This window comes from Benincasa hispida, chromosome 4 (genome assembly GCF_009727055.1).
Source record: "Benincasa hispida cultivar B227 chromosome 4, ASM972705v1, whole genome shotgun sequence".
NCBI lineage: Eukaryota > Viridiplantae > Streptophyta > Magnoliopsida > Cucurbitales > Cucurbitaceae > Benincasa > Benincasa hispida.
In genome coordinates, this window is record NC_052352.1 from 44,640,897 (window position 1) to 44,662,284 (window position 21,388).

Genomic DNA, 21,388 nt, shown 5'->3' on the forward strand with positions numbered 1-21,388 from the left:
CAAATAAAGAAATTTGGAGGTGAAAGTTGTGTCTATAGGCTTAATTTTCAAAAACAAAAACAAAAAATAAAATGGTTACCAAATATGGTCTTAGTTCTTCCATTTTTCATTTTTTTTTACCTTTTTTTTGTTAAATTAAAATTTTGATCCGATGAATTTAGTTTCTATAATCTTAAAAACTAAAATTTAGTCTTTATAATTTATTAGAATTTCAAAATAGTTTCAAAATCTAAATTCTAAATATAAATTATAAGAACTAAATTTTAATTTTCTACAGCTATTATAAGGATCTAACTTATAATCTAATCTTTTTTTTTACGACGATATCATTTTACTCTATAAACATATTAATCAGTTTTATTCTCTTTTTAAGATATATATTGATGAAATGATTTGAAATTTATACTAGTCAGCAAGCATAGGCATGTATTGAAGTCGTATTAATATCGGTAAATATTCCTAATAAATTATAGAAACTAGGAAACGCTCGAAAATAATGGAAAATTTACTTTTTTCAGTCTTCAAATTTTTTAAGAATACGTGTGTTTAGTCTCTAAATTTTAAAATGTATGTTTTTAATCTCATTTGGTCTCTAAATTTTCAAAATGTATCTTTTTAGTTCCTTGATTTTTAAAAATAGGTTTAAAAATCCCCAATATAACTTTATACTGTTATTATGAATAATTATATTACATTTTAAATTAGAAGAATAACTTTTAAAAATCACATCCTCTCTAAAACTATTTTTTCTAATTTTAAATATCATATAATTATTTTTAAAAAATCAAATAAAAATACTTCAATGACTTTTTAAACCTATTTGTATAAATTTAGGGATTAGAAAGGTACATTTTGAAAATTCACAAACCAAATAGACCTATTTTCATAAACTTTGTGACTAAAAATTTACGTTTTTAAAACTTGGAAACCAAATGCACGTATTCTTCAAAACTTTGAGACTTAAAAAGGTAATTTTCCCAAAAATAATTAATTTAGTAAAACCCTTTGCATAAATAATAAATAATATTTTTTTAGCTTTAATTATATTTATTTTAGGTTCGAAAACTATCATTTTTGGGTCAAAAAGATATTTTTCTCTCTAATAACGGATCGAAAAGACTTTTGAATTTTAAAAATATTTAGTAAGTCCTTAAACTTTTGATTTGGGTCTTATAAGTCTCTAAATTTTTTATTTTGTATCTAATAAAACTTCAACTCATTTAATATGTTTTTTAAATTCATGAACATATAAATAAGTTTTGATAAAACTTATTTGACATTAAGGTTTCAAAAAATTTATTGGAAAAAAAAACTCTCATAGAGTAAACTTGTAATTTAACATTATCTCGATATTATATATATTTGTTTGTTTGTTTTTATTTAACGGTTATAATTATCTTGATATTCTAGAATATTTTACTAATACTTTGGTATAATATTATTGGATTTATGAGAACATTGATAGATATATATCCATGAAAGTTGTATTCTTTTTGGAGACATGATATACTTTGGCTACTTTTTTTAGGACTTGCTTTATTTCTATTTCTTTCCACCTTTACCATTTCTAAAGTTATCATAATTCACAAACAATAATCTTTTTTTCATATCATTTTATTTACCTTTTTCAACGAGTACTAATTATTTTCACTTTTATTTTACCTATGAATTCAATAGTAAAAAGTAAATCTTACCTAAGTAATACATAACTTGAAAGAAATGTATTCTTTTAACAAAGTTATGAAAATGAGTGAAAAAATGAAAACGGTATGAAATGGTGTTGCAATTAGGGGTGCATTTTGGATTGTCTTTGAAAAAAAAAAAAAAAAAGAAATTCTTTTGTTTGTGACTTTTTTTCTAACAAAAATTAATAAATTCAAATTTATATTTAAAGCACCATAACTAGTAGGTGGCAATAGTTGTCGAAGGTATCGACGTCGGCGGTGATGGTCAGGAGTTAGTTGGTGGCAACAAAAGACAACCGTTTGCAGTGGTAATTTCTGGCGACAAATCATGAAATAAAGTAGTGTGAGAGTATTTTAGTCATTTTAGATTGAAAAGGAATTTTGAATTAAAACAATCAAAAACATTTTTTTCTAAAAATTTAAATTCAAGTGTTTTTCTTAAAATAACTTATTTCTCAAACTTGTTTTCTAGAAAGTAATTTTGAAAATTTGTTATCAAACACTACAAATTTGATGAAAATAGATTTTTTGTTTTTCAAAAGTAAACAACTAACCTCACGTTTACCCAACCGTAACAAAAATTAGTATAATAATAATGAAATTCCATGGATGGATCAATTGTAATGAGTCTAAATCGCAAGCGTAATTGGATTGATTTAGATCGCATTTACTTAAAATTATGAGTATGTCACATTTACTATTATTGTGACCGTTACTGTTTGACCCTAATTAATGGTAACGGTAAAGGTAAAGATAACAATAAATATGACAAATTCATATAATTCTCATACTGTTACAATAGTAATATATGTAACAGTAACGATAAAGATAGTGGATCTCACATAATTTTCAAGCACAATCAGATTGAACACCATTTTTTCTTCAATTAGATTGTGTGATTTGATTATAGATTTCGAGGTGGTCTCCACAGTTCATTACAATTATGGAATACAAGTGAACAACAACAAAAGCAATCAACTGAACCCCACTTTTTATATTACCATTGATGCATTACGTTTCACGAATAAACCGAACATATTCTAAAAAGTTAATTCAAAGGAACCCAACCAATTAAACTCTATTGTTATAAGCTTTGGAATTTGTATTTAAGAGACAAGCATAGTGCATTCTCATTGGAATATAAAAACTTTCTCAAACCTTATTCTTATCTACTTGCTGAACTGTATGAGATTTATTAATATTAAAAAATCCTGTTTAAGATTCAATCAATAATTTAAGCAGGGAGGTTACTGATATAATTGAGGTCAAATCTGCAGTCTCCATCAACATTTCTTAAATTTGTGAACTTTCTTCTTTAACAAAAGAAAATTGAAAATATAAATAAAGGGGAGCTCAACTTTACTGAGAGCTCAGCTCAGAGATAAGCTTGTTGGGGATATTTTTTAAGCAACACAGAGAGGCAAGAGAAGGAGAAGAAGAAAGAAAGAAGGAAAGAAAGAAAGAGAAAGAAAGAAAGAAAGAAAAGTCCTTCCTTTATGAGAAGATTTGAAAATCAAAGGGTTATATTGAAAACCAAGAAGTGAAGGGGAAGGGGTTTTAGTTTATATATGAAGAGGAAGAGAGAAGTGGAAAAGGAATCTGAAATGAGGGCTGCAACAGCAGAGCTTTCAGTGTTGGCTAAGTTTAAACCTGTTGATTATGCTGCTTCTGACATACCCACCAACCAATTTCTTTCTATTTGCAATTTGATCCTTCAATTTCTTGGTATTTCTCTCTTTCTATCTCTCTCTGCTTGTCTTGAGAACTGTAGAAAGGAAATGTTCATGATAGATGAGATTGGTTTCGGTCTTTTTTTGTTGCAGATAAGGTAGGACCAACAATGACTGTTCTAAGACAAGACATATATCAGAACATTCAGGTTTAAACAGCGTCAAAATGGCATAAATCTCTCTCATTTTTGTTTCTATTTCTATTACTTACATAAAATGAAATGGTGGAATAAAATGCAGAGGTTGGAGACCATGTATGAGTCTGATCCTTCCATGTATTCCAATATGGTAGAAATTCTGAAGAAAGAGACAAATGAAGGTAATGCAAGAAAGCTTACCAGCTGTAGCAGAGCCTTTCTTTGGTTGACAAGGTAATTATTTTCATTCATTAAATTGTTGGTTCAAAATTCTACAGTGGAAGTGTTTCTCCTTCCTTCACTACTGCTAACTGGTTCCTTCCTTGGCTTTTGTTGTGTTTTTCACTGTTGTAACTGTTTCATCACTCTCTGATAAAAACCAGAAGACATCTGTTTAATTCTACCTCCCTCTCTCTCTTCCTCTTTTATGGAGTTGTTGATAAGGTATTATAAATGAACATAAAATAACATCGATGGGATTCTTTTAATGAGTTTGTTTAAGGTTAGGACTTAGGACACAAATAAAGTGACTCAAAGCTGTGAGAATGATGACAAGCAAGATGGGTATTATAATATGAATAGGAACAAGGAAAACAAACCAAAAGTTAATAAAGAGACTAACTTTAGTAAACTGCTTCTGAATTTAATGACCATACTAACTTTTCATTCACCTGTGAACAAAAGAGAAAAGAGATGAGGTATGACACTAATTATGCTGTCTTACTGATGGTATAGGTCCCTGGATTTTACAGTGTCCTTATTACAAAAGTCAAAAGAAGAACCTAGGCTGAGCATGGAGCAAGCAGTAGAGGATGCTTACAACCTTACTCTAAAGCCATGGCATGGATGGATTTCATCTGCTGCTTTCAAAGTAATTCTACTTGTTCATCCCTGTATCTGTTTCAAACAACGATTAAGTCTTCTGTGCATTTGCAACGGGTCATATTCATCCCTTTCTGTGACTTCGCCTCTAGTCTGATGATCATGATAGTTTTCTATAAACAAAAAAGAATATTATGGTTTTTGCAGATAGCTCTGAAACTTGTGCCAGATAGTGAAACCTTTGCTAATCTCCTAATGGCCAAAGACGAAAAAAGTGACACCCTTGTGGAGGAAATAGACTCCTTCGTTTCCCAGCTCTCGCCTTTCCTAGAAGATATCCATAATATTCTGGTAAACACAAGTATTACTTTCAGCATTAGAACCACTTCAATGACAGTTTACCTGCTGAGCTGTTCATGTTTTTTTTTTTTTCCCAGACACTGTACAGGTTAGATCGCTTAAAGTCTGCATAAAGAAAGGCCAATAGACAAAAGAAGAATAGCTTCCCAAGTTTTGAGTTCTCTTTGTTACATTTACATTTTCTTATGTACAGAAAACATATAAATACAACTGCCATAGGTACCACAGGAAAGTTTCCTTCTTTTCCATCTAAACTTCCTGCAGGTATTTTAGGCATACACTTCTGGATCTTTCTGTTTCATACCGATGTAACAGTTAGGCTTGTAATGTAACTAGTAGAATTACTAGGCCACACCTCGAGTTGTAATCTTTAACTGCATAATATATGGTGTTTTCTGTTTAGCCAATGTCAACAAAACAATTATCTTGATCTGAATGATACAGAAAGTGGTTACTGAATTCTTTCCAAAAAATGCAGTTTGTAATCTTTGTTTCTAAGCAAAATTGTATGACAAAATTAACTGCATTAGTTCAGATCTCTCCTTAGTTATCAAAGAAGCCTCATTCTAAATCACTCCATCTATAAGCAGTGTCATTTGACCTAAAAAAAAATTGCATAATGCATATGAGACCTACCAAATACATTTTAGGATTAACACAATCAGATTTGCTCAGAACTACATTCTATAATCTTTGTTTCTAAGCAAAATTGTATATCACAAAATTAGCATACTATGTCAACACAGAATTCAAAAGCAGAACTGCCACCAGAGAGTGGAGTAAATAAAGTAGGCAGAATGTGTAAATATACAAAGTTCCAAATTCTTTTTTCATTTTCCATTGTCACATAAGAATGCAAATTCAAACTTGATCTTCATCAGTCGTGTATCGACAGACCAGTTTTGATCGGAAACACAGTCTACATGCTTCATTAAATAAAATGGAGCTGTATCAGAGAATAAGCTCCTCGTTTGCCATCTAAGCTCAATCAAAGGACCTCACAATCTTAATAACATAGATGAGTTGTTTCTCTCGTTGTTAAATCGTTTTGAGATTGAACCCCATGTTATCTGATAAAATTAGTCAGATGATTCTTTAACATCAGTAAGTTCGGACGTCTTATCAGTTTTTACCCATGTTTCATCTTGATCATCAATAAATCACAGGTGTGGGTCTATAAGCAATAACAATCATCTCCTAAAGACTTGCTTTTGCTATGCTACCAAATTCTGCTTGTTGTTCCAATTCCTTAAGTAGTTGACAAATGCTGCAGCAAATGCCCTGTCCAGAGAAAATGTTGGAAGTTTCAACAATTCAATATCAATTTTAAGTTTTTAGTCAACCAGGGTTATGGATTTTATGGAGTGCATCTCTTTAGCCAGAGTAGCAGGATGATTATTTTATATCACCGAATGCAATTAAATATTGAGTGATAACTTCAAAATCTACCATTCTTTCTTAAGATGGGGCAACTTGAAGCTTCCTCTTTAATTATGCAGTCAACTTGAAGGCCATCTCCACGATTCTAATGTTCTCATTATAAATGACAGGTTCATGATGTAATGACTTCATTAATTAATTAATGGGAAATTTTCAAAAATAGAAAAATAAGGCAAATTATTTACACAAAATAACAAAATTTAGTCGTTTTAGACTTCTATCGATTTCTATCACTAATAGACACGGATAGACTTCTATCAGCCTCTATCATTGATAGACTTCTATCAGTTTCTATCACTGATAGACGTTGATATAAGTCTATCAATGTCTATCAGTGTTTTTTTGTTATTTCTGTAAATAGCATGACTTCTCTTTTGCCTCAGGTCGAATGAATACGAAAGGGAGATCCGAAGTTTACGACTTTATCGAAGTTCTACACGCTTTCATTTTCAAAAGCTTCTGTTAGATTCTTTCCTACAAGTCCTTGATAGATTTCGAGTCGGGAATAGAGCTGTGGCTTACTGCTTTGATTAGACCAATCACACTAAAAGAGAATGGAACTAGCCTTGAAAGAACAGAAAGTCGATTTACGATCTACGAAAGATAAGACATTTTTTCTATCTGTTAAAATTTCTCTTGATTAATTATGTATATTATGGGATGAAGTTCGTTAAGAACCTTAAAAAGTAAAAACAGCTAAACCATGGAAGAATCAATTTTCTTCCAGATGGGTTTGTCATGTGGATTGTTGTCAAATAAATCATATCTTGTCTCGTTAGAAGTCAAAGACACAACAGTACAACCTATAGAACAGATCTTGTTGATGTAAGGTCATCAAATTGCTCATACCATGAGTTTCAAAAGATTTTAGATAAATTCCATACAACGTTAACGCTAAATCATATTTGTTCGCCCAAATATTACAAAGTAATAAATAGATATCATAAGTACATCTCCATGCCTTGGATTTCCATTAGGTACAACACCTTTTCTCCCACGTGGCATAGCTAGCTATACCTTTCAATTGCAAGGTTGTGGGTTAAAAACTCATGGGAAAGACTCATCTTTACATCCTAAAGGCGACTTTTCAGGGTATCAAAGTAGGAGAATTTGTATTCATATTATTTCAACCTCATACCTTCCTAATTAATATTGATAATCGCTAATTGGGTTTCGTGGTAAATCTCCAACCAGGCAAGTATGGACGAGTTTCAAGAATATATATAAGAGATTAAGTATACACTAATCAATATCCAATATGCTTCTTATCAAAAGAAAATGCTATGTTATATTGATTACTCTATTACTTATTTTGAGTACTAGTGATTTTATTACTATGCTGAAAAGGAAAAAGGTTGCACCACAAAACAATCTTTGATAGTGAGGGAAAAAAAAAAAAAAAAAAACCCTACCTTAGTCCTCTCTTCTTCAAAGAGCGTGTTGACCACAGCATTAATCAGAAGGAATACCAGACCTCCATTGGTGTTTTTCTCTTCATCTCCATGCAGAAGAGAACAGTGTTTATCATCCTCAAACCCTGTAGCTGCCAACTTGGATGCTATCTGCATTGAGAGAAAATTTGTAGTGATGGTTTGAATTAGACTAGCATAGAGTGTAACAGAAAAGGAAAAACTGATATGACAAAAAGAGGTTGCCACTCTGTTCCTCAATGATCAATAGACATTATTTTCATCGCTCATAGATATGATTTATTAATTGTGCTAGGAAGTTCACATATAAAAAATAATAAAGAGCTTGTATTTAATGTTTGTGGATCATCATGGTCTAGATTTTCTACCATTTGCCCTCATGCAGAAATCCCATAACAAATGGATCCTTGAAATTAGGTTTGAAGTTTATCCAGTTTTACTTTTATAGTTGAATGCAAGTTCAGTGAAATAAACTGACCATACAATATGTTTCTAAGCAGATTTTGACCTATTTATTCAACATTCCATCTCTTCATAGATTTGAACTCAGGATTGATATCAGAACAAGTATTAGACTTTGAAGTGCGAATTGGATTCTATACTTGTTGCATTACATGGTTTGGGAACATACTAAATAAATAACCAATGTTACAGAAAGATCCCGTCATGGATAAGTTGTTAAGCCAGGAATTCTAGACAGTGCATATATGATCAATATACATTTCCATGATTTGCTGCAAAATACTGAATAGAATTTCAGTAATTAAGTTGGGGAGAAAAAAAAAAGACTGAAAGTGACTAGAGAATGTGAAAAAGAAAAAGGAACACGAAAGAGATAGAGCTTTATTTCAACTAGTAGATAATGATGTGGTTACATTTGTTTGCTTCTTGATATACTTGTAATCCCAGGCAATAAATTGGTAGAAGATTGAAATATTGAATCACAAATTAATATTCTACCCCGTGCTTCTCAAGACAGGGCAGCTCGAAACCGCCTTTTCAACCAAGCCATCCAAGCTAGGACCTTTCAGGAGTTTTCCAAGCAATTCCGCTGGGTCAAAAAAGAACTCTACCCCCTCAATTTTATCTTTCTCATTCACCTGGTTCGTCAAAATGTTCAATAAAGAACAAGTCAAAAAGAGTAACATACTGATAGGAATGGTATTAGAGGGATATTAAAGATATATTATTAATTAATCAAGTAGTTTGTTAGGAAAGTTTGGTCATAAGTACCTCGAACTATGTGGTTTATCTTGTAGTTCCATTACCAATTATTCAATATATTTAGTTTCTATCACATACAAGCAAGAATTGAAGTTGGATGCTACCTTAAAAATGGCAACTCCATAGAATTCAATTCTCTCCCCAGTGGGGGCATGGCTTTTAAAAGGCCCCTCCATGTAGCCCCAATGCCTGAACTTGAACACAATATTTGGGGGCCCTGAATAAACTTGGATAATTTCAAGAGCAAAACCTCTAAGGAACGTCGCACTGAAAGTTCGGTGAGACGATTCGGCAGTCTCCTTTGCAGCATTATAGTACCTATTATGAAATCAATAAAGAAAGCAAGAAAACATAAACAGTAAGAAAAATCGACATAAAACTTTACATGGTTCACTAACACTGACAACGTGTTACCTACGCCTATGGGGAGAGGGAGAGATCAGTTTATTATTAGAAGAGAGAAATATCAATAGGTTAGAGGGAGAGAGGTCTGAAAATAAGTTTGATATGAGAATCCATGCTTGGTCATTCAGAAGACCAAATAACAGATTCAAGCACTGTAAGAGTACCTATACTCCTCAGGGAGAGAGGTCTGAAGAAAGGGATTGTAACCTCCGAGTTTACTTACTTCTTCAACAGCTAAAGGCTTTCTTCCTGAGAATTGAGAAATGTTTGTTTTGTTTAGTTTATCATCAACTTGATGAAACAACATAAGCTTATCATAAGAGTCGAACATTTAGGATGCAAGTTCCTATGTTCTTCATACCATTGAGACTGAAAGTATACTTGTCTAAATCTAATGTTCTGAAGTCATTGCGTGATATCTTATGGAACATTTCCATCTCAAAATTTTTCACTAGGCTTTGCACCCTCTCTTCAAGTGACCCAACAGGCCATACCTTCCACAATGAAATTTATAAGTTAAAAGCTTAAAAGGGATTACACCCATTTACATTTACAACCCAAATGTAAACAAAAACAAAACAGAACAAAAATTTAGAACATCAAAGAGGGCTAAAGAGCAATAAATTACATTAGTCCTCTCTTCTTCAAAGAGTTTGTTGACAACATCATAGTTAGGAGGAACCCCATATCTCCATTTGGTGTTTTTCTCTTCATCTCCACGCAAAAGCGAACGATACTTCTCTTCCCCAGAGGCCATTGTGAAATCAAGGGTTTAGGTTTGGATTTGCTTTGTGGGTCAGTGGGCAATGGCAGCTTATATAATGCAGAGAACGACAAAAGGGAAGATGGTTACATCCAATGGCGGTGTTCTTGAAGTCATCACTGACGTAATCCATTGCCGCACTGCAACCCTTTGAAGTTTGTAGCTCCATTGTGAATTTCAAGTTTTTTTTCCCCCCCCTTTTTTCTGCTCCAACCAAATAAATATGATTTTAAGCGACGACCAACAGAAGTTTAATAACTATATGACATTAAATATATGACTTCAGTGGATTTAAAAATGAAATTCTAATTTAAATAATTATTTAAAATATATTTGATACATATACTTTTAATTTTAAAATTAGGTGTAACTACCTACTAATATTCCATTCACAATAAATTATTATTGATTTATTTATGAATATGATTTACGTTAAAAAATTTATGAATTATTATTTTATAATATTATATAATTTATAATACATTACATAATACATATTATATTTTTAAAAAATAAGTTGAATTTATAATATGGCATATTGTATTTCTAAATATTGTTATCTTTATTTAATATAATTATGCATTTTAAGATTTAAAATTCAAAATCTTGATACATTTAAAAACATCAAAATTTCGTATTCAGAATTTTCATTGTGTGGGTCACATGCCAACTAGATATTTGCCGAATTTTGTGAATCTGGAAACATAAAACAGAATTTGAATTCTTTTCCAAACCAGCCTCAATATATTTTAGGTAACCCAATTATAATTCACATTTCGTTCCATAACAATTTTATTTTTAGTTTTTGTAAAATTTGTGCTTGTTTAAGTATAATTTTCACCTTTGTTTAAATCTGTCGGGCTAAATCTTAGACATGACTACTCAAATTATATTGTAATTATCAATTCTAGATATTTTTTTTCAAAAACAAAAAGTAGAAGGTTGTTTAAGTGATACATGGTTCACAATTTAAAGTAATCGAATTAGAAAAGTTTGAAATGAATGGTGTGTTTGGTTGGTAGAAAATAGTAAATTATATCGTAGAAATGAGAACTTTCAAAAAAGACAAATAAGGAAAACTATTTATACAAAATAACAAAATTTTAATATTCTTTAATAGAGGCATAAAGCCTATCCGTATAAAAATCTAAGATGATAAAAATTTATTAATATCTCTTTTTTTTTGTTATTTATGTAAATAGTTGGACATTTTTTCTATATTTGAAAATTTTCTCGTAGAAATTTAAAATTAAGATAGAGTAAATATTTTTTTGTTCTGTGATAACATATGGTTAATTTATCATTCATAATTTGCAAATGTTACTTTACAATTACAAAGTGTGATATACAAATTCACATATGGTTAATTTATCATTCATAATTTGCAAATGTTACTTTACAATTACAAAGTGTGATATACAAATCAAAATTAATTTAACTTTATATACCCCTTGAAATTGACATATATACATATATATTCTCAATTTCAACATGTTCCAAATGCTGTTTAAATTTAATTTCTATTGGAATTGTCCCAAAGGGTTTGTTAGGTACTAGGCACTTTCAAAGACCAATTCCGCTTTGAATGTGGATTTATTTATTGGGAAAATTATAACTAACATAATAATTAAATAATTAAAAATCTTTCAACCTTTTGAAAAGTCATGAACTCATTCGTTGATTATTTTACTTGGATAAGTAAAGGATCATTCTTTAGCCATCTTGAATATGAAATCAACTATTAATCTCTCGAGTGTTTTAACATCTGATCTCAAACTTTTGATTGGAAAATTTATTTCATGTGGTACTATGAAACACAAATACTTCATGTGAGACAAAGAATCCGTATAAAACACATATCAGATACCGATATTTCCTTGATACGTATCTGACACGCGATTTGACGTATCTATTTCTACGCGTACCATTTTTAAAAAGAAAAAAAAAAGACAAACAACTCATATAATAAACTCACTACTCGAGTCCCAAACTAAAAGGAAAAAATAAATAAATAACTAAACCCTAAAATCATCTAATCTTCATTTTTACATTTGAGTCTCACAAAATCCACTAAAATATAAATCATTTGGATATCTTCAACAATTCAATGAAGAAGTTATTCGTTTATCTTCATACTTCTCCCTTTAATCTTCATCTTCTTATTTGTAGTATGAATCACTTTTCTATTGCATTTTATTAACTATTGTACTTCAACATCTTAGATGTTTTTTTTACATTATATTTCAATGTTTGTATTCTATTTTGTACTATTGTTATTAACTTGTATGTTAAATTTATCTATATCCTAGATTTTTTTAAGAAAAAGAAAATATATCTTTTAACATATCAGTATCGTCGTTTTTAAAAATATATATATTAAAAAAATATATAAAAAAATAACATATCCTTAGACGTCTGCACTCCATAGATATGGTATCAAACCTCGTTGGCCCCTATGATAACTTGACTTTCGATTTTTTTATTTTTTAAAAAATAAGCCATCGTCTTCCATATGTAAAAATGTTAAATTTTGAAGCCAAATTCCAAAAACAAAAATATTTCCCTTAGTTTTAAAAATGATTCAAATTTCATCAAACCTTCTGTGATGCAACAGACCAAACAGCGATTACATCCGATTTTAACACAGATACCCTACACTCCTTTAGTAGTTGGTATGCAGCTCTCTTTCCTGAAAGTTTTTCTTTTCCGTAATTTTAATCCTTATCCAAATTTTTTTAAGAGATTCTGGAACTATAACCTAACTAAAATAGGGAAGAGTAAACGTAAGAAAATTGGGAGAAAAAAAATATCACAATACCAGCCTAGAGAGACAGCAAAAGATTAGACCTCTTCTCAATTTAGCCAAAGCTACCAAAAGGATATGTTTGAAGAGCTGAAATATAACCAAAATTACTAAATATCGTAAAGGTAAAAACCGATATTAGAATGAAATCATAAGGCACATAAAAACAGCAGAAAAAAGATTAGGCTGAAAACAATGAAAAGAGAATGTAATAGAAATTACAAACCGGACTCAAAATCCTCCATCCAAATGTGACCTAAAATCATTACAAACTCATTAGTTGGCCCTGATTTTCTAGTCGATACTTAGCATCAATTATATATTTATACAATCCATTTATACAACCCAAAAATGCCAGAAATAAACCAGTACATGAACCTGAGAACGAGGGAGAGAGAGCAACATTTGTGGTAAGTTCACTGTTCATGATTAGTTCATAATCAATATAGTTAATGAAGACTGGCATGAAGGGAAATTTGGCGGCATTTACATCCCCTTCAAACAATTGTTCAGTTCAAAGGGTAGAGAGTTTACTTAAATTGATGGTTCAAAAGTCAACATGTCTACAGAAGACCAAAAAAAAAAATCTGAAGGCACCGTCGATTCTTTTGTCAAATCATCCTGTGTCTGAAGCTAATTTTGGTTAAGGGTTAGCTCTACCAGGGACCAGGACCAGTACTTTTTTGTCAGTTAAAGTCCCCGCCATTCACATATTTCTATTCTCTAAACTAACATCAGCATGGTTAAAAATCATCATGCTGCACGATTTACATTCCTTTATGCACAAAATGAAATGTTATCTTATCTGCCAATTCTAATTCGAGAAGTGGTAGCTTTTGATTGAGACAAATGTTGTCTCTTACCTTTCGTTATTCCACTGTCACTTACGCTGCCTTGAGTAAGATTTTCTTCGAGTTCAGAAAATTCTTTTGACCAGGAATTCAAAGGAATCAGATAGCTATCATCCTTGGCACTCTTCCGCTGCTCTTCATGCCGTTTAACGTTTTCAGAGAATCGATGGATTGTTTTGTTAAGTTTTGCAATCCCCCTTTCAACTGGTTCTACTACGTGTGTCACTGTATACTTCATGTCATCAACAATCTGATGGGAACAAAGTTATGGATTTATCAATGCCTATAGATAAATGATAAGCGAAGATAGGATTAGAAAGAACAACGTTAAGACTTACAATTTCACCACTTCCAATGACAACATCTCGAACACTCTGAGGAAAATTCAAACGCTTCTCTCTCTCATCATGGCGAGCCAAACGTATTTTAGTTGTTCGTTCAGAGTCTCTAACCTCCTCCGGATCAGGTGGCGTTCCTAGGGACGCATAGTCAGACAGCACTGCAACATTACGAACACATCTTTCTCCACGTTTATAAGGTACTGCTGGAAAGGTGTAAACATGTGCAACGGCAGCAATACCCATCTGAATGAGATGAAATAAATTTAGTTCATTACAATTTACACTTACTAGGTTTGCAAATGAAATTCAAACTTACAAAAGGATGGCAGAAAACAAAATAAGTTATTATAATCTGACATGATGTGAGATTTAACACATTTGACAATCAAACTCAATTCGTTTCGATCACATGGACTGTCAGCCATAAGGAATAACCAAGAAAATATTCAACCACCCTCAAGTCGGCCTTAACAAAGTTTCCTCCCCTTGAAAGTAGAGAGAGTTTTCACTTTTGAAAATGATACCCAAGCGTCCCAATCAAATGTTAGCCAATACCCATACTCTTCATAAGTTTAACTCCAATGACATCACAAGCTTCCAAGTACGATTGCATGTAATAACTAATAAGTTCAATTGATCAATCATCTCAAACAAAAAACCGAAATAAAGTGAAGGGCGTGCCTGAAAGCATAGCTGCAAGATAAATGAAGCAAACGGGCAAGAAATGTAGACATGGCTCACCTCAATACATATCAGGTAATCTTGTATGCGTGTCTTTAGCTCCCGAGCCAATGACCCTTTGAAAGCTCCTATTGAGAAAAGAAAGGCAACAGCAACACCTTGCCACCAAGTGAGGAAAACGATTGACTTGACCACAAGAAACTTCGCCAATGGTTTAATTGATTCCAATTTGTCCTTCGTGACAGAATAGAATTGGAGAAGGCAATATAGGGCCCACGATTGACTAAAATTAAGTACAACCGCCAAATAGGGATAACTGTAAGAATACAACAGAGACAGGTCAAAATTCAACATAGACTAGGAAAAGTATGTTAGAACTAGAAGTTCTCAAACACCTAAATCCTAGAGAGGTTTGAGTACATTTGTCTACATTATAGACAATTGAGATCATAGGGCATCTGTGATGTTAAAAATTGTAAAACATTCACAAAAATGAATTAGGACACATACCCATATCTCCACTCGAACTTTCCTTCTCCATAGACCCCAAAACTTTCAAGAATCATAGCTAGGAGCGCACATATCATCTTCAATATCATCTGAGATGTCAATCAAGAACTAAAATCATTATCTGAATTTGACAAGAACACACTTATTTCAAAAGAAAGAAAAAACAAAAAGATGATCACATACATATTGCACAATACCAATTTTCACCGCATGATAGAAGTCAGAACCAAGATACCAATCCCTTATGAAGCAATTTAAGGGAAAAGGATGTTCTACAACCCCATATGCATATTTTTCCGCCAAAAGAGGTGTGCTAGAGTCAACAACAGTCTGACTTTCCATGAATTCAACTGTACGTTTCTCACCACCTTTCAACCATATAAAAATTGTAAAATTTTTTGCTTTACTTAAGGGCATTAAACTAGCCTCGTAAAATGAATTAATCACCCATCAAAACATTTTAGCATCCCACACTAAATGCATACTGCTAACACCCAAGAGCAATAATGTTTGATGCAATAAAGAACATTCGTGATGTGGGGGAGAATAGCAAATTCCAATTAGGAATATTGCGGAGTACTTTTTCAGCTGATTTCCAAACTTGAACATATAACAAGCAGAAAATGAGAGAAGGAAATATTAACATTTGTATGCTCGTTCGATTCTATAGTCATCCTTCTTATTTTGTGAGGAAGATGAGACTTCTCAAAAATATTACAGATTGTTAGCTGAGACATACAGACATTAATTCAAATTAGGAAAACTCGTTGCTTTATTGAAAAGAAACAACTTCATTTAAAATATAAAATATAGAAAAGGATGGGGAGGAAAGCCACAACCCATGCTAAGGAACCTTATAATTAGCACAAAGAAAAGAAAGTCATAGGTAGAAAAATGTTTGAACCAGCAGTAACAACAAAAAACAAACAAAAAAACAAACAAACAAACAAACAAAAAAACAAAAAAAAAANAAAAAGAAGAAGAAGAAGAAGAAGAAGAAGAAACCAACTAACATAACTGCAAATACCATAAACGTACCCAAGCAAGCAATAAGGTATCTTTCAAAGCAATATAATGCAAATGCCTCATAGCAGTCCCGTATCACTTCACAGTTGAATGCACCATCTGAATTTAACAATGACAGGAACTGCAGCCAAAACGAAATATTAATGGCACAAAAAGTAGAAAAACGTCAAATACAAGTTAAATGCATTCACAAACTTCTCGTACCAACAAAATAGCTCCTCTTCTTTAAAATATATATATATATATTAAATAAATAAATAAATCAAGAAAAAACTTCATTGGATAAATGAAGTTACAAAAGAAAACACATCAAATTGGCACAAAGGGAGCTTAGACTGTAATTACAAAATGGCACCAAAAGTTCCGTCAAATAAAAGCAATAAAATTGAGATTGTACAAACAATGCCTAAAGGATTCGTAATCATTGATGAAGTGCCTTCCTTTTCCTTTTCCAGCAAAAGATCCCAATAGGAAGCCCGCATAAAATGAAACCACAAAATCATATTCTCTTCTGAAAGAATGACCAGAAAATATTCATGGGGAGACTATTGAGATGGAAGGAAAGACAGTATGCAAATTCAAAGAGAGAAAACTATAATCCCAAAATTTAGCACTCTAGCAAGAAAAAAGATGACTTTGAGATTCAAAACTCTTTGTATACTAACGCACCAGCTGTGGGAGAGAGACCAACTAGAATACCTTGGATTTTCTTGTGTATACCTTCAAGGGCTAATTCCCACCCACCTAAATAAAGGAGGAAAGGGGGCTAGGATGCTGAGAATACCATATGTGAGAAAACAGAATAATCCAACAAAAATTTCTTTTTGAGAGATCCATAAAGAAAGATTTACTGGAGAAAAAAAGGGGAGACAAAATTGTTTAAAGTATAATCCAAAATAAAATGAGATCATTTTCAAATTTGAACCTGAAATTTATTTCTTGAGAGCCCCAAGCTTGCATCACTTGACCATGCAACCATAGGGCGACCATGTTACTTAAAACAAATGCACCTGCAGAATTATTTTATCCGTCTATTTCTTTTTTCCTTTTTTTTTTTCCAAGGGGAAACGTGGTTTTCGTTGAATAAATAAAATTACATAAGGGCACAGTGCTATAGGATTACAAAAAACATTTTCAATAGGCAGTGAGTAATGTGAGACTCTATAGCTAAAAAAAGGGGAGAATTTACACCAAGCAATAGCAATAAAAGTTAAATGATCAAAGAAGGATACAAAATTAAAATCCGTTTTCAAAAACTAATGAACAGTGCCAAAAGAAACTTCCTTATTTAAGTTTTAACTTGGAATCAGCAATAAATGTTGGAATCATTTAAGATTCCCAACAATACTAGGAGCCGTTAAAATAAAATAAAAATTACACAGATAAACGATGTAAATAATAAGGGAAGTAGTATTTCTCTCACCGATTCTAGAGAGTAAACAGGAACCATCAAAATAAGCCCAATCAAAAACTTCTGTTCCTGAAAGAAGGAAAGGTACTCAGTCAATCAACAGAACAGTGCCAAAAGATATATACTATGTGATACAGTGATAGTATCACCTCTCGAAATTAGCAAAGGATGAAAACACACAGAAGTCATATACAGCCCCTACACTAAGAAAGTCAAAGGAGTAAAACTCCAATTAGCTTCACTCTCCACACTTCATATTCTGTTTGACATCTATGTAACCAGAGTTATCATGTTTAGTGAGAGAGTACTGATAGACAATCATCCAAACTAATTAAAGATATATGATTAGACATAAAAATGAAATCCACCAAGGCTAAAACGTTGGTTGTACAATGAGTATGATTGGACATAGGCATCTATTTCCACCCAAGCAGCAAAGTAGAAGAGTTCAGGAGTTTCACAGAAGATAATATATCCAGTCCTTTGGAATTCCAATCAAATGAAGAAACACAACAAACCTCTGGTTGATTATAAGCTGCTAAATGTTCAATGATGAGAAACGTGGAAAGAACAAGTGCAACAAAGACGAATACACCAGCACTGATAATTGTCCAGCTGAAGTTAGGTGCTGCTTCGCTGCTTAAATTCAGTAACCACATCTTCCCTGATCTACTGGAGGATTCAACCATTTTGAAGAGAATAAACAGAGTGTAGAAGAACACCCTCCATCCCATCAAGCAAAACTGTTAAAAGAATCTGGTTAAATAGGAATGTGCTCGATCAAAATCAACTTATAAACCAATCTTGCAATATCTTTTTCTACAATTAACTTTTCTCCCAGATCACTCTTCACTCTTAGTTTGAGATCTCAGAGAAAAATGAGTCAAACCCTTGCAAAGTGAAAAAGTAAAGATCATCCGGGAATAAATTATCTTGAGGCTTCAGTGCACTTCAGAAAGGGCTAGCCTATGAAAGTAAATAAGCAGAACTTCTAAGAATGAAGACATGAGAGTATAAGGGTTGAAGAACCCCACCAAACAATATGCATACGACCTATAAAGTCAAAATATTCTGAATAAACATCAGAATGAGCAACCACCGAGACTCTCACACCCAGAAAATCAACAAATCGACTAGGGCAAAAAACCATGGGAGAAGACACAAATATAAGAACATTAGACAAACCGTCTACATTATCACAAGCTTTGAAGTAATATCAACTCCCATTATGCTAATATTTAACCAATAATACTATAAAATTCTTCTGATCACAATTTCCCTCCACGTCTAAACCAGTATAATCCCCTACATAAGGAATTGACTGTTCCGCAGACTTGGAAGATTCTCTAGGAAAATAAATCAATATAACAAAGTAATTCGTATCATCGTATGTGGTGCAGCAAAAGCAATCATCCCTCACAGATTGGCATGCATACGATATTTCAAGAAATGATCACAAGTGAACACGAAACTCTATAAGAGCATGCGCGATTCAACAAGTACCCATCAAGTCTATCAAAATAAGATCTCCTCGATAGCCAACAGTCTTAAACAGCGTGGACTTCCAATTACTGAAAAATCCACCACAATGACAAAAAGATACTTCGAGTTTCAGTATTAAAAACTGAAACTTAGTAAAAACTCCGTTGCTAATGTCCCGCCCAGGCGCAAAGGAAAATCATATCAAGTTTCAAAAATCAACACAGGAGTTAAACCCTAAAACACCAATCAATCGGCAAATTAACGACCTTAAGAGCTAAAACTAACGCAAATGGACGAGAGAAATCACAAGGAAACAAAATACAAAACTGAAAAGAAAACGAGAGAGATTATTCATTCAAACCTGCGGAGGAGATAGTTCGAGTGATAAACCGATTAGTATTTTGGGAGAATATCAATCAATTCGCCGGAGGAAAAGTCAGGCGTCGGTATGGTGAACAGAGATGAGGAAATCAATCGGAAGTTGCTTCGGAAATTGGAAACGTAGTTCACGAAGTAGACCGAAATTGAAACGACTAAAGTGACGGAGTCGGTGAGAAAGCAAAGAGAACGGCAGAATTTCAGCCGTCGATTGAAGGCAACCCCCGGGACCCACTGGGTGAGGCGGAGGGCGCCGATGGGCTGTTACGGGAAGAAGTTTGCCGTCTTTAGCTAACCTCGGAGATGTAGACGGCTTGTTTGCTTTAAAGGCAACGGCGTTACGAGGCAAGCCGCGAACGTGTGACGTGGCTGCATGGAACTTTTGTAAAATCCACGTCATCGATGAGTAAGACAAAATGGTATCATAATTTTCACCTACCTATAGAGGTAGGGTCCAAAACGAAATAATTTTGGGAAATTGTTTAAATATATTTGGTTATTGTTTAAAGGTTGGATCGTATTTTTATCCTAAAAATGTTTATTTGTCTCTAAACTTTTTTAAAAAAATGTTTACTTTGGTTGATGTTATTAATTTCTATTAACTTGTAAGGATGAAATTGTATCTAATATAGATTGAGTAAGATAAAGATAGAGTAAAATGTCAACGACCAATACGCAAAGAACTTCTGAGATCTCATCTATAAATTTACTTTACCACCTAATTCAAAATTAAAACTTCATATTTTTTTTTAGCGTGATTAACTTATTTGGTAGCTTATTCATTCAAAAATACAAGTCATCTCACCATTCTATTTAAGTGTTAACAAAATTTTAACAGCAAGGACCAAAGTAGATATTTTTAAAAGTTTAAGGACTAAAATGGATATTTTAAAAGTTTAGAGACCATAATAGAATAAGATTCAAAGTTTAAGCACCAAAATAAGATTTAAACCTTGTATAAAATTTGACCTCTAAAGTCTAAGTTATATATTTTGTGTGTTCATCTAGTTGTTATAATTTTTCAAAGGTTGGGCCTCATTCTTTTTTTCTTTTTTTAAAAAAATTTAACCTCGATTTTGTCTAATAAATTTTGGTTGTCAACTTTAATCGCCTAAATTATGCCTTACCAATTTTCTAAATTCTTGTCAACAAGAGCGTAGCTTAACTGGTATAGTGTTTATATTAGAACTTGTCATGTTGGTACAAAAATAAAGTCAATATCCTAAGTTACATTTAAATTATAAGTAATAAAATTAGAGAAAATAACTATTAGACAAAAAGTAAACATTTAGGAACCGATCGTCTAAAAAAGAAAAGAAAATGTTAAAGGATCTATTAGTAAAATTGAACAAGAGACTAGATAAATATAACAGTAAAGTTTACTAATTTATTGAAACTTTAACCACACAAGTTCTTAATAAATACAACATAAGTTCAATGACCAAACCAAACTCAGATTTTTTTTTTTTTTTCCTTTTCTTTTCTTTCTTTCCTTTATTCTTTTAGTTAAACCATTTTGAAGTGTGAGATCAAACCATCGTAGTAATCTGTGCATTTATTTACCACTCGAATCAGTTAGTTAATTCTTATTATTATGATTAGAATAAATGTATTCTATCAATAATAATAACTTTCTGCTAAAAAATAACAGTAACCATTTATTTCTAATATACCTGGTTAGTCTTTTACCAAATAGTTCAACCAACGTACTAATGCATTTGTGACCAAAAAAGAAAAGATATGTAATTCTAATCTCCTATGTCCTATCTTTATTGTACTAAAAAAAAAAAACTAGCTTTTTATTTGAAATATAATTTTTTTTAAAATAAAATCCATGTTTTTTGTTTTTTTTTAACAGAAATTATTTTATTTTCGGTTTATTTGATAATGAATTTTCAATAGATAAATA

General features: G+C 32.0%; 3 protein-coding genes across 8 annotated transcripts; 1 reads left to right on the forward strand and 2 right to left on the reverse strand.

Moving 5' to 3' along the window:
• Window positions 1-2,926: 2,926 nt before the first annotated feature.
• On the forward strand, window positions 2,927-5,346 carry LOC120075712 (glycolipid transfer protein 3-like). 2 transcript variants are annotated; one of them, XM_039029336.1, is made up of 6 exons: window positions 2,929-3,410; window positions 3,509-3,564; window positions 3,656-3,786; window positions 4,288-4,423; window positions 4,582-4,725; window positions 4,812-5,346. In XM_039029336.1, the coding sequence occupies exons 1-6, from the start codon at window positions 3,254-3,256 to the stop codon at window positions 4,845-4,847; spliced, it is 660 nt and encodes a 219-aa protein (XP_038885264.1). In that variant the 5' UTR covers window positions 2,929-3,253; the 3' UTR covers window positions 4,848-5,346. The 2 variants fall into 2 exon arrangements, with proteins under 2 accessions (XP_038885263.1, XP_038885264.1); XM_039029335.1 differs by having other exon boundaries at window positions 2,927-3,410; window positions 4,582-5,346.
• Window positions 5,347-8,419: 3,073 nt separating this feature from the next.
• Window positions 8,420-10,028, reverse strand: LOC120075713 (pathogen-related protein-like). 2 transcript variants are annotated; one of them, XM_039029337.1, is made up of 5 exons: window positions 9,862-10,026; window positions 9,595-9,727; window positions 9,398-9,482; window positions 8,933-9,146; window positions 8,420-8,704 (listed from the first exon to the last, which is right to left on the reverse strand). In XM_039029337.1, the coding sequence occupies exons 1-5, from the start codon at window positions 9,988-9,990 to the stop codon at window positions 8,561-8,563; spliced, it is 705 nt and encodes a 234-aa protein (XP_038885265.1). In that variant the 5' UTR covers window positions 9,991-10,026; the 3' UTR covers window positions 8,420-8,560. The 2 variants fall into 2 exon arrangements, with proteins under 2 accessions (XP_038885265.1, XP_038885266.1); XM_039029338.1 differs by having other exon boundaries at window positions 8,563-8,704; window positions 8,838-9,146; window positions 9,862-10,028.
• A 2,958-nt stretch (window positions 10,029-12,986) lies between these two features.
• Window positions 12,987-19,758, reverse strand: LOC120075948 (protein LAZ1 homolog 1). 4 transcript variants are annotated; one of them, XM_039029705.1, is made up of 10 exons: window positions 19,463-19,758; window positions 18,509-18,585; window positions 18,138-18,362; window positions 17,632-17,688; window positions 16,221-16,329; window positions 15,366-15,550; window positions 15,183-15,271; window positions 14,733-14,988; window positions 13,989-14,234; window positions 12,987-13,900 (listed from the first exon to the last, which is right to left on the reverse strand). In XM_039029705.1, the coding sequence occupies exons 3-10, from the start codon at window positions 18,351-18,353 to the stop codon at window positions 13,601-13,603; spliced, it is 1,458 nt and encodes a 485-aa protein (XP_038885633.1). In that variant the 5' UTR covers window positions 18,354-18,362; window positions 18,509-18,585; window positions 19,463-19,758; the 3' UTR covers window positions 12,987-13,600. The 4 variants fall into 4 exon arrangements, with proteins under 4 accessions (XP_038885633.1, XP_038885632.1, XP_038885631.1 ...); XM_039029704.1 differs by lacking the exon at window positions 18,509-18,585 and having other exon boundaries at window positions 18,138-18,375; XM_039029703.1 differs by lacking the exon at window positions 18,509-18,585 and having other exon boundaries at window positions 19,463-19,757.
• Between the last annotated feature and the right edge of the window lie 1,630 nt (window positions 19,759-21,388).

What these genes read in the sequence shown, in the direction of transcription:
- LOC120075713 (XM_039029337.1), bottom strand. Translation starts at nt 9,990, where the DNA reads ATGGCCTCTGGGGAAGAGAAGTATCGTTCGCTTTTGCGTGGAGATGAA. An exon ending in GTATACTTTCAGTCTCAATG is followed by an intron (nt 9,483 to 9,594) that starts GTATGAAGAACA and finishes CTCAATTCTCAG; the next exon opens with GAAGAAAGCCTTTAGCTGTT. An exon ending in ATGGAGTTGCCATTTTTAAG is followed by an intron (nt 8,705 to 8,932) that starts GTAGCATCCAAC and finishes TTGACGAACCAG; the next exon opens with GTGAATGAGAAAGATAAAAT.
- LOC120075712 (XM_039029335.1), top strand. Translation starts at nt 3,254, where the DNA reads ATGAAGAGGAAGAGAGAAGTGGAAAAGGAATCTGAAATGAGGGCTGCA. An exon ending in TTTGATCCTTCAATTTCTTG is followed by an intron (nt 3,411 to 3,508) that starts GTATTTCTCTCT and finishes TTTTTGTTGCAG; the next exon opens with ATAAGGTAGGACCAACAATG. An exon ending in ACATATATCAGAACATTCAG is followed by an intron (nt 3,565 to 3,655) that starts GTTTAAACAGCG and finishes AATAAAATGCAG; the next exon opens with AGGTTGGAGACCATGTATGA.
- LOC120075948 (XM_039029704.1), bottom strand. Translation starts at nt 18,353, where the DNA reads ATGGGATGGAGGGTGTTCTTCTACACTCTGTTTATTCTCTTCAAAATG. An exon ending in ATACCTTATTGCTTGCTTGG is followed by an intron (nt 15,551 to 16,220) that starts GTACGTTTATGG and finishes TATGGTTGAAAG; the next exon opens with GTGGTGAGAAACGTACAGTT. An exon ending in AAGTTCGAGTGGAGATATGG is followed by an intron (nt 14,989 to 15,182) that starts GTATGTGTCCTA and finishes GTATTCTTACAG; the next exon opens with TTATCCCTATTTGGCGGTTG.